The 15,207-nt window shown below is 48.6% G+C and overlaps 1 protein-coding gene across 1 annotated transcript; it reads left to right on the top strand.

Annotated features, from left to right (window-relative positions):
- On the top strand, positions 1-11,715 carry LOC112112202. The gene is made up of 5 exons (XM_029912880.1): positions 1-38; positions 6,924-7,007; positions 8,742-8,885; positions 9,442-10,032; positions 10,679-11,715. Exons 4-5 carry the CDS (start codon positions 9,477-9,479, stop codon positions 11,086-11,088), a joined length of 966 nt encoding a protein of 321 aa, XP_029768740.1. The 5' UTR covers positions 1-38; positions 6,924-7,007; positions 8,742-8,885; positions 9,442-9,476; the 3' UTR covers positions 11,089-11,715.
- The last annotated feature ends 3,492 nt before the right edge of the window (positions 11,716-15,207 follow it).

The following is a 15,207-nucleotide window of genomic DNA, read 5'->3' on the forward strand; positions in this document are numbered from 1 at the left end:
CCCTGCCTCTGCCCCAGGGGGGCCCGCTCGGAGGGAAGGTAAGAGAGACCCACCCGCCCCGTCACACCCGGGCTGCAGGGGGAGGTTTGGGCCCAGGCGGCTCCCAGCGGAGCTGGCTGCGATTCCCTGTGTTGTGCATCTAGGAAAGATGGCCCCCAAGTCCCATTGTGTGCAGGGCGGGGGGACGCGACACGTGGGGGTGGGGGTCGAAGAGGGGTGGAGTGTGTGTGGGTAAGGGGGGAACAAGGTGGCCGGGGGCAGGATGGGGGCAGGGTCGGTGATTGCACTGAAGGGAGGATGGGGCGATGCAGGGTGATCGGGGGCAGAGGGGGAATTATGGGGCTGAGGGGAATGAGGCTGGAATGGAGGGAAGATGTGAGGGGGGGTCACTGCGAGGGAAAGGGGGGATGTGGGAAGCTGGAAGGAGACTGAGAGCAAGAGGAGACTGGCTGGGGAAGGGAGAGGGGAGGGGAGAGACACATGGCAGCTCCCCCGCCCCATGGGGTAGGGGAGGGTGACAGGTTGCCCCGCCCAGCAGCCAGTGGGTTCCCCCCCCAGGAATGGTCAAACAAGCCGGGGGGTGGGTGGGCAGGAGACTTCCCGGAAGGGCTGAAAATTTACAAGGCAGAAGTCCACATGCAATCCCTCCCCCCACTCCTCCACACACTTTTTACTTACAGTTTAAAGACAATCTCATTATTTGGGGGGATCTGACTCCTGGGTTGACAGCACTGAACAGGGGCTGGTCTGATTTCTGCGCAGGATTCGGTGTCCAAACAGAGTCACTGCGAGCCGCAAGGAGTGGAACTGGGGTTTGGTTCGGGTCTAGTGGCAGTCGGTGTGTTCGGTTCCTGGTTCAATACACCACAAAATGGTTTGGTTACCAGGCAGTGCCTAAGAAGGGGGGCCTCACAGCTTGCTTCAGTGGGGAGATGAATTTGGGGCATGGGGCCTGTGTCAGGTGGGGCAATTGGAGGAAGGAGCCGCCCTAGGGGATGAGAGAAGTCCTGTAAGGCTAGGTCTACACTACCCGCCTGAATCGGCGGGTAGAAATCGACTTCTCGGGGATCGAATTATCGCATCTCGTCGGGACGCGACAATCGATCCCCGAATCAACGCTCTTACTCCACCAGCGGAGGTGGGAGTAAGCGCCGTCGACGGGAAGCCGCGGAGGTCGATTTTGCCACTGTCCTTACAGCGGGGTAAGTCGGCTGCGATATGTCGAATTCAGCTACGCTATTCGCGTAGCTGAATTTGCGTATCTTAAATCGACCCCCCCCTGTAGTGAAGACGTAGCCTAAGAGGGAGAAGAGTTGAACAGCCTTTCTTCTTGGGCTTGAAGAGTTATTGTTAACTTCTGGGACTGGGGAGCCCCCGCACTTCTTCTCTCATCTCCCTCCCTGCTCCTGTTGGCTCCCCCCTTCTTTTCTTCTACTGGCTGGGATGATTTAGTTGGGAATTGGTCCTGCTTTGAGCAGGGGGTTGGACTAGATGATCTCCTGAGGTCCCTTCCAACCCTGATATTCTATGATTCTATGATTCTATACCATTCTGATAGCAATCACATGCCAGAGTGTTGTTTTGTTTTTATGATGAAAGTAAGATCAGAGTAGCTTTTATTTCATTTTTATCAATTATTGAACTGAAAAATTGCTGAAACTTTATTTTAACTGGCAACCATTTCTCCCCTCCTTCCTTCCCCCCAGTTCGATTCAGATTCACTGAGTAAGAGGAAAAATTAGGGTTTAAGTCTGGTTTCAGTTCAGTTAAAAATATCAGTTCAAACTGGTTCTGTTCTGGTGTGAGTCCAGGTGGGCAAATGAAATCTGCAGCTGCTGAACTGTCCATGGGGGCTGCCAGGACAACCCCAACTCAGGGAGGCTCAGTCATAAGGGGATGGAGGGGGGAAAGCTGGTTATTGCTAAGGGCTTGTCTACACTGGCAGTTTACAGCGCTGCAACTTCCTCGCTCAGGGATGTGAAAAAACACCCCCCTGAGTGCTACCAAGTTTTAGCGCTGTAACATAGCAGTACAGACAGTGCACCAGCGCTGGGAGCTACGCCCCTTGTGGAGGTGCTTTTTTTTTTTTTTTTTTTTGGAGTGCTGGGAGAGCTCTCTCCCAGCGCTATGCAGCGACTAACCAAGTCATATTAAAGCGCTGCTGTGGCAGCCCTTTAACGTTGCCAGTGAAGACGTGCCCTAAGGCAGAGGAGGCTGGTGTCTGTGTCTTTGGCTGTGTCTACACTGCCACTTTCAGCGCTAAAACTTTTGTCATTCAGGGGTGTGAAAAAACACCCCCCCCCGAGCGACAAAAGTTTTAGCACTGAAAAGCACCAGCATAGACAGTACTTTATCGCTGGGAGCCGCGCTCCTGGCGATAAAGCTACCACCGCTCGTTAGGAGTGGGGTTTTTTTTATTGCCGGGACAGCTCTTCCCTGGTGATAAAGCAAGTCTATACTGCCCACGTCACAGCGCTGCTGCGCTGTAACGTGGGTAGTGTAGACATACCCTTTCTCTGCTCATGATATTAGAGTCCTAGAGTTAGTTGAGCTTCCTGGATCAGATGCTTCCAGGGATTTCCCTACACTCTGTCCTGCTGCCCCCAACTCTCCCATCGCCCACTTCAGTGGTCAAACCAACCAAGATGACGAACATACCAAGAATATACCAACGTGTCACCTGAAGGTTCAAGTGGTGTTTCAACATCCAAACAGCCTGAAGCACAAATACAGCTACCTACTGAAGAAACAGTGTCTCCGCAACCTAAATCCCGATGTTTGTCCGTCACCGTCAAAGCCAGTTTTAGAAGTACTTGATGAGGCTGTTAAGAATGCTGGAGACACAACATGGTTCATGCGAACAAACATGGCTGTCACTCCATACTTTCTATTTAAGCAAGAGATACCACACACTACAAGCTGGAGGCCAATGTTAAGTGCATTGTCACTTCTTAACCCTGAAATTGGACACTGGTTCCAAACAAGACTGGCAAATGCTCACTATCTTTCTGCTAGAAACTCAACTGACTGCTTAGAAGCATGCAGTGCAACAGTGAAAGACTCTTGGCATTTGGAAAAAGTGAAGAACTCTTTCATCATCTTAAAACATTTGCATACATGGCTGATGAATGCACCCATGCAAATGGGTATTAAGTCAGTGTTTACATTATCATGATGATAGTGGTAGCCCAGTAGATACATTTCTAGATGTTCAGGTTATAGAAGACACATTGGCTGCATCTGTGACAACACACATCTTAGAAGAGTTAAATGCTTGTCAATTGGACCCCAAACAGATGCCTGCTTGTGCATTTGATGGAGCTGCAAACTTCCCTGGAAGACACGGTGGAGTACGAGCTTTGCTCAGAGAAAAGTGTATCCCTAATATTTCCTATACACACTGCAGAGGTCATCTTATCTTCAGTACTCAGAAAGATAATGGAGGAAATAATTAAAGAATCAATTTGAAAACAACTAGGAGATAATAAATAAGTAACAGCATGGATTTTTCAAGAACAAAGCATGTCAAACCAACCTAATAGCTTTCTTTGACAGGATAACAAGCCCTGTGGATGGGGGAAAGTGGTAGTTGGTACATCTTGACTTTAGTAAGGCTTTTGATATGACCTTCTCATAAACAAACGAAGGAAATACAACTTAGATGGAACTACTATAAGGTGGGTGCATAACTGGTTGGAAAATTGTTCCCAGAGAGTAGTTATCAGTGGTTCACAGTCAAGCTGGAAGGGCATATCGAGTAGGGTTCCACGGGGATTGCTCCTGGGTCTGGTTCTATTCAAACATCTTCATCAGTGATATAGATAAGGGCATAGAGAGTGCACTTGTAAAGTTTGTGGACGATACCAAGCTGGGAGGGGTTGCAAGTGCTTTGGAGGATAGGATTAAAATTTCAAATGATCTGGAAAAACTGGAGAAATGGTCTGAAGTAAATAGGATGAAATTCAATAAGGCTAAATGCAAAGTACTCCATTTGGGAAGGAATAATCAATTGCACACATACAAAATGGGAAATGACTGCCTAGGAAGGAGTACTGCGGAAAGTGATCTGGGGGTCATAGGGGATCACAAGCTAAATATGAATCAACAGTGTAACACTGTTGCAAAAAAAGCAAATATTCTGGGATGTATTAGCACAAGTGTTGTAAGCAAGAACAAGAAGTAATTCTTCTGCTCTATTTTGTTTTGATACGGCCTCAACTGGAGTATTGTGTCCAGTTCTAGGCGCCACATTTCAGGAAAGATGTGGACAAATTGGAGAAAGTCCAGAGAGAGGCAAAAAAATGATTAAAGGTCTAGAAAACATGACCTATGAGGGAAGACTGAAAAACCTGGGTTTGTTTAGTCTGCAAAAGAAAAGACTGAGAGGGGACATAACAGTTTTCAAGTACATAAAAGGTTGTTACCAGGGGAGAAAAAATGTTCTCCTTAACCTCCAAGGATAATATAAAAAACAATGGGCTGAAATTGTAGCCAGGGAAGTTTTAGGTTGCACATCAGGGAAAACTTCCTAACTGCCTGGGTAGTTAAGCACTGGAATAAATTGCCTAGAGAGGTTGTGGAATCACCTTCACTGGAGTTTTTTAAAAGCAGGTGAGACAAACACCTGACAGGGATAGTCTAGATAATACTCTAGTCCTGCCTTGAATGCAGGGGACTGGACTAGAAGACCTCTCCAGGTTCCTTCCAGACCAGTGATTCTATGATCTACTCAACTAGCACTAGTACAAGCTGCAGAATCTTCAAAAGACATTTAAAAAGCCATAAATTTAATTCCTTTGTTATACTCTCTTTTTCAACAAGAGTCCAAAAAAACTGAACGTCTTGAAAAAACTAGAAGATGCTCCAGGACTGAAGTTCAAATTAGTCCAACCTGGGAAATCCCACTGGTTTTCCCATGAGTGATCCTTGGATGTTGCCTTAAAATTACTGCAACTATTATTACTGGCTTTGGAAAGTATCTACCAAGATGGGATGGATCTAAGTAGTGAGGCGGGTGGACTACTTTTGCTACTATGTTCAGAGAAGACAATCACCATTCTCTCTCTTTTAAGTCTACTGTTAAAACCACTTGGGTAATTAAACAATGTCATCTAGGCATCTGCTACAACAGTAGTAGATCTTTGTCCAGCAATAAAAGCTATACTTGGATCAGAGAGAGATCCACTGAAAACGTACTGGAAGAAGCAAAGACTTCAGTCCAGAAGTTGACTAATGAAGGCACTTGTGTTGAATCCTTAAGTGAAGAGGAGGAGAAGTGTTTGTTAAGCCAGCTGAAAAAGTACACAGACTTGATTCTTACAAATCTACAACAGAAGCTTCTGGATTCCACTCAACCTTTTACAGATGCCTATCTTGTAAAACACCGATAGTTGAGTGGAGTGAGGCACTACCAGAAATGGGGCTGAGATGCGATTAGGACAGAATAGAGAATTTGAACACCGAATGGAATGTCATCTGACGAAGGAATGAAGATTTCACTTCAGCTTCGTTTTTATCGTCACTAGTGGCTTGACCCAATCTTTGTGTTATGTGTCCTGGGATGAAAAAAGTAGGAATTCATCTCTTACTACTCACAGTCACAACAGCTACAGTTGAGTGTTCTTTTTCATCATTGAATAGAATTTTGTGTTCTGAAAGAAGTCGCCTTCTGCCTGATCAGGTGAATGAACTAATGAGCATATCACTTGAAGGCCTGGAAGTTCCATACACACAAGAAGCCAGCAAAGATGAACGCATTGCATTCAAGAAGTTCATTAACAGACTTGTGCAAAATTATAGCAGGAAAGGAAGAAGGATGTAGATGTCGTGCTTCATAGAAGGCTTGAGTAGCCAATTTAAATTTGTTTGATTTTTACAACGTGAGTTAAATCTAATAAAATGAAAAAAATGTTTCACGATCAGTCCATCTTCGCCCTCACGGTCTCACCCCTGGGCCCTCATCCTTCCTTTAAATTCGAACACCCCCCAAATTTCAATTCCTGGGGAAAATACTAGATGCAGCTGCCTCCTCCCTTGTGATCTGGGAGCCTAGACTGAGCAGCTGCTGCACCCCCAGCAGGGGTCTGTGTCAGGGAGAGACTGTCATTATAGCTCCCTCTGTGCCCAGCCCAGGTGGGGACTTTCCGCAGTGCTTGGAACTAGCCCCCTGGGGCAGTCCTGGGCTCTGTCAACATCAGCTCCTGAGCCAGAGCCTCCAAGTGAGGAGAGAGACCTGGGGGAAAGGGCTGGGGCCGGGCAGGAAAGTGACACTCTGCTAGTGAGTTTGTACCGGAGGGTAGGGGCTCCCTATATGTCTGCGGCTCCCAGAGCTGCTGCCTTCAGACCCACACCCACTCTCACATTGAAGAGCAAATGCCTATGGGAACGGGACAGGCACCAGTTCTCCTCGGGAGAGGGACGGAGACAGGAAGGGGAGGGGTGAGACCGAAAGGGGCAGCAGGAGCAAGAAGTGGGGAGGGAGGTTCCCAGCTCCCAGCCCTGCCCGGATCCATTCCCTGCATCCCCCTGGGCCGACTGACTCTCCTGGGAACAAGGGGAGGAGCTGACAGAGGAAAAGCCAGGTTTTGCCCCAGCCGAGTCCCCGCACTGCTGGGGGCATGTGCTGCCCTCGGGGCCAATGTCAGGGGGAACCCCCAAAAGTGGCTCCTTTGATTCTGCTCTTTTCTAGCATTTGTCTTAGAGACTCTGTCCCTGGGGGCGGGGGGTTAAAAGTGACCTGGTGGGTTCAATGCTGGTGGGAGGGGCCTGGTCTATGTTGTAATAAAGTGACTGAGGGTTTTTTAAGCGTTTTCCCAGCATGGCAGAACATCTGTCTTCAGGGAAAGAGCCTGGGGGGAATCAGGGTGTGAAATGGACTCAAACCCCTTCTGAAACCTCCCCCATCACCCCTCTCGCCCTGACAGGCTGAGGAATCACGTCCATGTTTCACTCCTGATCGTCCCATCCTCCTAGGAAACAAGGAAGTGGCTGTGGTGGAGCCAGCTCAGGTATGGGATTTTCAGCGAGCTGCCGGGGGGGGGGGGGGGGGGGGGGGTGGGGGGGGGGCAGGAAATACACAGGGTGAGGCGGGGGATGGTGATGGTGTAATAAACCTGCTGGGACATGTTCAACCTGGGCCTGATTTTCAGAACAGGCCCATTGGCAGGGAGTGAACATTTCTCCATTTCTATAGTTACCATATTTCAAGTTCCCAAATGGGGGTGGGGGGGGGAGTTCTGTTTTTACTGTACAGTTTCTTTCCACTTTGAATATCTAACATTTATAAATAACAAGCGTAATGGCCTCAAAAATAAATTTAAATTTGATTTACAATGTACCTCTTTGCATGCAGTCAGTCCTTTCCTACTGCGCTTCTTCCTGTTGTGCCCATGCATATGTCTCTGTAGAGCGTGTCTTTCTCAGCAGTGGTTGATTGCTCATCAAATAGCCATGAATGTCTTTGCCAGATGTGTGCCTGAAGTTGAGCTGTACAAGCAGGATTCCTTTCAGCAACTCAGTAGTCAATATCATGCTACCCTTATTTCTGGGCTGCTGCTGCTGGTGGCGGCACTGCTTTCAGGGCTGGGTGCCCAGCCAGCAGCCGCTACTGTCTGCTAGCTCTGAAGGCAGCGCCACAGCCAGCAGCAGCACAGAAGTAAGGATGAGAAAACCAGTGAACATGCATGCCACTGTTAGGGTACGCCAGGAATAGCAGTTCATCCAGATTCAGTGCTGGAAAAAGGATGAGCAAGGAAAAATCACGGATATTTGTTCATATTTCAAAAATCTGCCTGGATGGAGATCAGAGGGCCAAAAAAGAGGTCATGTCTGGGAAAACCCAGGCGTATGGTAACTCTAGGAAACACCCCCATGGACAGGGCTGGGAAAACGGACCAGATTCTCAGTGCTGAAGCCTGAACCCACTAGCCAGAGGCTACCATGAAATATGAAGCTCTTGGGATTCCTGTCCTTGTCCCCTGCTTGGGACAGGATTAGTTGGCAGGCACTGACTGGGGAAACTGATATTGTTTCAGGGTTCGGTGACCTTCAAGGAGATGGTTGTGTATTTCAATAAGGGGCAGAGGGCTCTGATGGACTCCGGTCAGAGAGCCCTTTACAGGGACATCATGCAGGAGAATTATGAGACTGTGACCTTGCTGGGTAAGGGATTTCTGTGCCCTCGGCTATTAGAAGCCGTGGGGTCTGCATTTCTGAATCTGGTCAGGTTCTTCCCTGCTCAGTTGGATTTGGGGAGAATGGGTCACATAGTCCACAGCTCCAGTGTGAGAGACACTTTCATCTCCATAACCCCTTGAAGGGACCAGGGGAGTCAAATCTAATGGACAGGCTAATTCATCTCTATCTCCCCAGCTTTCAAGGGGCCAGAAGCAGGGTATTGTCCTGCCTGTATTATTTCTCCTTCACACACCGTTCACCTGCCATCTTGGGACTAGCTCCATCTGTGTGGAGGGCTCTCGGTGCTTCAGGCTTGGAAATAGGCAGGAGTTTAACATCTGAGGTGTTTGTGTGTGTCAGCAAGTCCCCCAGAGCGCATCTACCCTGAGAACTCCTATTGAGGGCGTGACAACACCCCCTGCCCCCAGATATCTGCTGCTCCCAAGGGGTCGGAGTTACCACAGTCCCATGTAGGGTCAGGTTAAACTCAGGGAATGTTCCTTGTGACAGATACTCTACCAAGACTCCATGTGCCCTGATCTTGCCTGATTTTATCCCCTGCACAGGATTCCCCATTACCAAACCTGACCTGATCACCAGGTTGGAACGAGGGGAAGAACCGTGGGACCTCCAGGCCTCCAAGGAAAGGGAGATCCTGAGAGGCACCCACACAAGTGAGGAGTCCGTGAAACTGACAGAGAAACCATCTGGTGAGTGAAGGAAAAAGCCTCAACTCCCAAAAATGGGCTGTGAGCGAGAGCCCTCAGTTCTGCCCCGTCCCACTCAGGTCAGGGCTGCAGGGTTCACTGTGGCATCAAGGCAAATATCAGCCATGGCTTCCCACACCCATCCTGTTAGCTGTCAGGAGTTTCCTCCCTGACTTTACTTCCCTATGAGTGTTTGGATGGGATGTGGAGGTAGAACCCAGTTTCTGAGGCTTTGTGTATGCTACAGAGTTAGGTCGACATAAGCTGCCTCACTATGGAGATGTCTACAATACAATGTTCTTCCCACTGCTTTAACTCACCCGCTATGCCAACCTAATAAATCCACTTCACCAAGAGGCATAGCACTTAGGGTGACGCGGTGTCAGTGTAAACACTGCATTGCTTATGTCCACTTCAGTGCTCTCCAGGAGGTGTCCCACAATGCCCCACAGTGACTTCTCTGGTCACCATTTTGAACTCCACTGCTTGGCAGCCAGGTACATACCCCTCCCCTTTTAAAGCCTGGGAATTTTTGAAATTGTTCTTCCTGTTTGCTCAGCGTGGAGAGCTCACCTAGCAACTTCTCAGCTGAGCATGCCGGCTCCACGCGGCAGACGGGCTCCTGCCTGGAGTACGCCGGAGGTGGTGGATCTCCTGGGCCTGTGGGGACAGGGGGACGTGCAGGCACAGCTCCGAAACAGCCGTCGGAACTTTGACGTCTACAGCCAGATTGCTCGGGGCATGGAGGAGAAGGGCTACGACAGGGACCCGCAGCAGTGCCGCGTAAAAATCAAGGAGCTGCGGCAGGCGTACCAGAAGGCAAAGGAGGCAAATAGTCGCTCCGGTGCGGAGCCGCAGACGTGCCGCTTCTACAAGGAGCTGCACGCCATCCTCGACGGCGACTCCACCTCCACCGCCAAGCATCCTGTGGATACTTTGGGGGACCTGGAGTCACAGGCCACCGGGGTGAACCCTGAGATCGAGGTGATGATCAAGGAAGAGGATGACGAGGAAGAGGAGGAGTATGGGGCACAGGCGACAGGGGGATCCGGTGGTGTGGCAAGCCAGGACTTCTTTTTGACTCCTGAGCAGTCTAGCCAGTCCCAGCAGTCCAGCCCCGGTGAACCTGATGCAGGGGAGGGAACCTCTGGTAAGTACTCAGTTTGCTTCAATACTGCAGAGACACATCTGCTCATGTACAGTTTTTTTTAATAAGCTAGAAGAGGAAGTGAAATAACCCATACAGGTACAGTTGCTATCTGCTTCTCATTCCCCTGTACAACTAGGCAGAGGGGGCCCTGCAGAATAGTTTGTTTATTCACACCAGGATGTTCTGTGAATCCTCCATAGAGATCTCTAGGAAACTTTCCTGGGAGGTACTCTGCAATCCTCTGCCGAAGGTTTCTTGGGAGGGCTGCCTTGTTTCTTCCCCTATGGTGGGATGCTTTGCCACACCACTCAGCAATTACTTCATCAGGCACCATTGCAGTGCACAGGCTAGCAGCATACCGACCCGGTCTGCAGCCAGGAGCTGTTCCCTCAGGAGTGAGAGATCAGCTACAATCACCACCGCCTGTGGAAATGGGGCTAGTCTGCAGTACAATAGCCTTATCCGCTTGTACTGATGCCCCAGTGCTATCCCCTCCTTATTGTCCCAACTCCCATCCCACCCCCGGCCATACTCGCCATGGGTGGGGCTGCCATCGTGTTCTGAGTCCCAAGGGGAAGTGAGCATGTTGTGCTTGTAAGGGGAGTAAATGCACTGGCAATGGTACCTCTGTCCATTGTTTCTTTAGCAGCTGCAAATGCGGCCTTGAGGGCCTCTCCGTCCACCCCAGAGGAGCGGCTGGGCCAGGTGAGGAGGAGAAAGAAGAGGACAAGGGAAGACATGTTTCAGGAGGTCCTGCGAGCCTCCCGCGCTTCGGAGCGTGAGCAGAGGGCTTGGAGGATAATGATCAATGACAAAATGCACAGGGATAGCGAGGACAGGAGAAACGGGCAGCAAGAGATGATCACATTGCTCCGGGAGCAGACAGACATGCTGCGGTCTCTGATTGAACTTCAGGCCGAACACATCCGTGCTCGCCTCCCCCTGCAGCCCATAGAGAACTGCATTCCAGGACCTCCCTATACTGGCCTCCATGTATCTTCTGGGCCCACAGCAGTACCCCAGGCACTCCACCCCACGGAAGATTACACACAATGACAGCTGCACGTACACCCAGCTGTGAGAGCCTTTTGGGTGTATGTGCTTGTGAATTCCCTCTTCCTTCCCCTTCAAAGATACTTTCCCCTGTATGTAAGAAGTTTTTACTTTAGCATTACCTAGGTATGTTTGCATAGGTGTGGAATAAAAATGTAAATTCAGTTTTCATAAGTATCTTTATTAGTCTCCAGCCAGGGGTGCCTGAACAGGGTGGGGCCATGGATTTGGCAAATAACTATAGGTATATAAAGGCCTATTATTAAGGGTCAAAGTCTGACTGTGGATAGACTCTTGTTGCACCTATTTAACTCAAAGAGAGGAGCACATCAGTATCCAAGGGCAGAAATTGTTACTAAGATACTGCTTTAAAAAGTAGTGACTCCTATGTACCAGTCCACATGATGGTCAAATGACATGAAAACTTCTAGGGACTGAGGCTGACTAACATGAAGGGCCCTTTTACACAGCTTTGACTGTGTAAAGTGAGCCCTTACAGTGGGCATAAACATCAGTTCCTCGCAAATCAAGGCCCCTTTATGCCGATTGAGTTGCGTAAAAAAGGACTTTGTGTAAATGAGAATCGGGCTCCGTATTTTAAAAAAAATAAACTTGTTTTTTTAAAGAAGAGTACATGAATTCATTCCTGTATCTTTTGTTTTTGCATTTACACACCTCTAATAACAGAGAGAGCTTTTTTTAAAAACAAAACAAAACTGTACCAAAAATATAATTTGGGCTCAGGTTCTTTAATCCCAAAATGGAGCCTGGAGCAAATATCTATGCCTAAAAGGTAAGATCCTAATGGCTGAGATGTATAAAATAGAACTGTTACAGAGCCTTTAACCATAGCTGCACTGTTATGCAATGGAGCTGAAACAATACATATTTCCATAAACTCACCCTTTCAAAATACACAAAGTGAGATATATATATAAAAATAGTTATTGCACTAGTTTTAATTATGAATTAAATTGTTACAGAGGTTGGAACTCTTGCAGCCTATCATGTGATATATAAAAACACGTTAAAAACTTTCAAGCCATTTGTGGCTTATTTTAGTATCGGAGTTTGGAAGAAAACAATGCTTAGTACGCATGAGCTCTCCATCTTATCTTTATGATTTGTCTTTCCAATAACAAATACACACCCATACACATGTGTATTAAGAAAAAAAATCATGAATAATTACTGTGAAATACCTGTTAAAACTGTGGTATTGCTACTGAAAATGTCATTTTATACAGCAATACAAATGTAAAATAAAATATGCGTGAATAATTATAGTACTCACCATCAGTGGCAGGTCCTCTGCTGGACAAGGGACTTGGAGTGAGTTCAGTCAAGGCAAGAAAGCCCTGATTGCCCCCCCCACCCAGTTCTCCTCTCCTAAAACTCCTAATCACCCCCTACCCAGCTCCCCTCCCCTAGCCCCCTCGATCAGCCCTCATCTCCCCTTCCATGATCCCCCAATTGCCCCCCCCCCAGGTCCCCTCCCCTAGCCCCCCTGCCCTGGCCAGAGAGGCTCCTGCCCCCCCATTCACTGAGCCCGGATACCAGCACCTGCTCATTCACCTTCATGGCCCACTCGCTTCATCCCTGTGCTCCTGCTGGAGCTGGTGGGGCTGCAGCTACACAAGCAGCCTCCCAGGGACATACTGCACCTCAGAGCCTGGCCCAGCTGGGGTGGTCCTGCGCTGGGGAGTGGGCACAGCTCTGCACAGCTCCAGCCCATTTCACCTTTGCACTGGGAGGGGTGGCTACAGGGGTGGGTAAGGGAAATTTTGGGGTGGCTGTAACCCTCAGAATTCCCCCCCTAGTGCTGCCACTGATCACGAACTTTATCATTAATAAAACCCCATACCCCCAGCCCTAGAAAGCAGAGAAGTATCAGACACTTCCTCCCCCAGTTTACAAGGTGATTGGGAAGCTGCGCAAGGTCACTTCAGGTGGAACTGGGAAGAGAACCCAGGTCTCCAATGTGGAAAGCCCAGTCACTAGCCACGCATTCCTACTGCCTTTTGGGATGAATGTATGAAATAGATACAACCTGGTTACGTGTCACTACCCACCACTGCACAATGGAGCCTGGAAGAGAGCACTAGAGTTGTGATCTCTAATCTGTCTAGTAAGCATTTGTGGACCTGCTGGCACAGTGTGTGTCAAGTCCCACTCTGGTGTTTGGCCTCAGAAATAATGGCAATTCCTCCTGAAGTTCAAGTGGTGGGGACGTCTGCTGGGGACCACAGAGGCCAGGCTACAAATTCTGCAGCTGTGGGAGTGGGGATTGAGTGGTTCTACTTGATCTATATTTTAGTTTTCTTTTTTTTTAATAGTTCAATTCACATGCTAGTTAAAACTGTTATAATCTGTTGATTGTGAGGCGATGTGCTATAAAATCCTACTGTTCCAAACTGTGAACATCTGCCACGCGCTGACAGGTTTGGAAATTGAGAAGTAAAGTGACCCAACCAGCTCTCTCCTCTTGAACAATTCCTGATGTGTATCTTTATATAAAGCACATGACCCAGAGTGCAGGCTCAATAGCCTGGATCTTACCATAATACGTTGCTATCATCATAATGACATACACAGAGGTCCTCATTGGAATTGGGATTCCCCCTCCCCTCCAATTGCTTATGTCAACCCATGTCTGCCTTCAAAAATCACAGCTGGAAAATTAAAGAGAAATGAAACATATAAAACATGTGTCTTGTTTATTTACCTTAAGTAAATGTCAGGTTAAAAGGAGCTGAGAGGGAACTTTCATAACTAGAATACATGGTAAAAACATCCACAAATTTGAAGAAGTGTTCTTCTGAAAAGTACCAAAGTGGAAATATTAGCCCTGAACTATGGGGTTGAATTAATATTACAGTTTCTCACTTTCAGAAATATTTTATACATCTCGATCTTATGTTTTCTCGCCTCCCTTTTCTTTAATTTCATCTACTTTTACACATCATTTTCTCTAGCACTCCTTTCCCATCTGTTTATTTCTCTGCGTCTCCCCAACCCTTCTCTATTCCCTATCACAGATCATTCTACTCCAGGTTCCCAGTTCTATCCCCTGAGTTTATCCCTTCCTCTCTTGCTGCCTGCCCCAGAGCATTTCCCTTCTCAGGACGATTTTGCTTTCACTCTTCATTTAAGTTTCCCACCACTTTCTCCAGGCTTCTGTCTTTACACTAGATTTACTTTATTTTTCCTTTTTTATTCTTTCATTTCTTTCCCCCGTTTTGGTTAAACCTGCCCTGTACTTGACTCTTCACATCTTCATCCAGCTGCCATCACCCCACCCTCTAACTGCTTCCCACTATAGCATCCCTTCTCTCATGACTTGTAGGTCACACTCTCCAGTTTCTGGGTCTCCCTCTCCCAGGCTCCCTGCTCCTGGGGAGCCTCCAGCTTCTCCCCAAAACCTAATTAATTAATTCTGTGTCCCTGTCACCCCCACATCTGCCTGTCCCCAGCCCGGCTGCTAATTCTACTACTCAACCCCCACATCACTTTTGCCCCCAGCTCCTCCCTCAGCTCTGCCTCTGCAGCCCCACATCTGCCCCTCAGGACCCCTCTGCTCCTGCAGCTCCAGGGGTTCTTCCCCCCACCCCCTCCCATCCCTGGTGCTGCAGGGAGGGAGAGGAGCTTTCGGGGCCATAGAGATGAGATATCGGGGGTTGGGTAGACAGGGGTCCTCCAGTGGCATAGAAATGAATCAGAACACATTAAATGGGAATCCTCCAGGTCATAGAGACTAGGATGACTGTGGCTAGAGAAGCCCATTTTTTCATCCCAGTGGGCTCTTCCCCGCCCCCATGTCAGTGGCACTGTCTGACCAAGGATCCCCAGAGTCCTCCTGTATCATAGAGGACAGTGGCAAACAGGCTGCACAATCCCTGGGGCAGTGACGAGATTGGCTTCTCTACCTCACCTAATGCTCTCTGTGGTTTGACACCAGAGACTGCACAGAGTTGAGTCCGGATGCAACTTCCGGGGTTGCAGAGACTTCATGATAGAAAGTCCACAGGAGCAGATCATAGAGACTACACTGTCTGAGGCTAGAAGGGCTGATTTCAGGCTCCCCAGTGGGATATTCCTCTCTCTCCCCCCACCCCCATGGTC

The sequence above is a fragment of the Terrapene carolina genome, unplaced genomic scaffold (assembly GCF_002925995.2).
Source record: "Terrapene carolina triunguis isolate 2854851 unplaced genomic scaffold, T_m_triunguis-2.0 Scaffold344, whole genome shotgun sequence".
NCBI lineage: Eukaryota > Metazoa > Chordata > Testudines > Emydidae > Terrapene > Terrapene triunguis.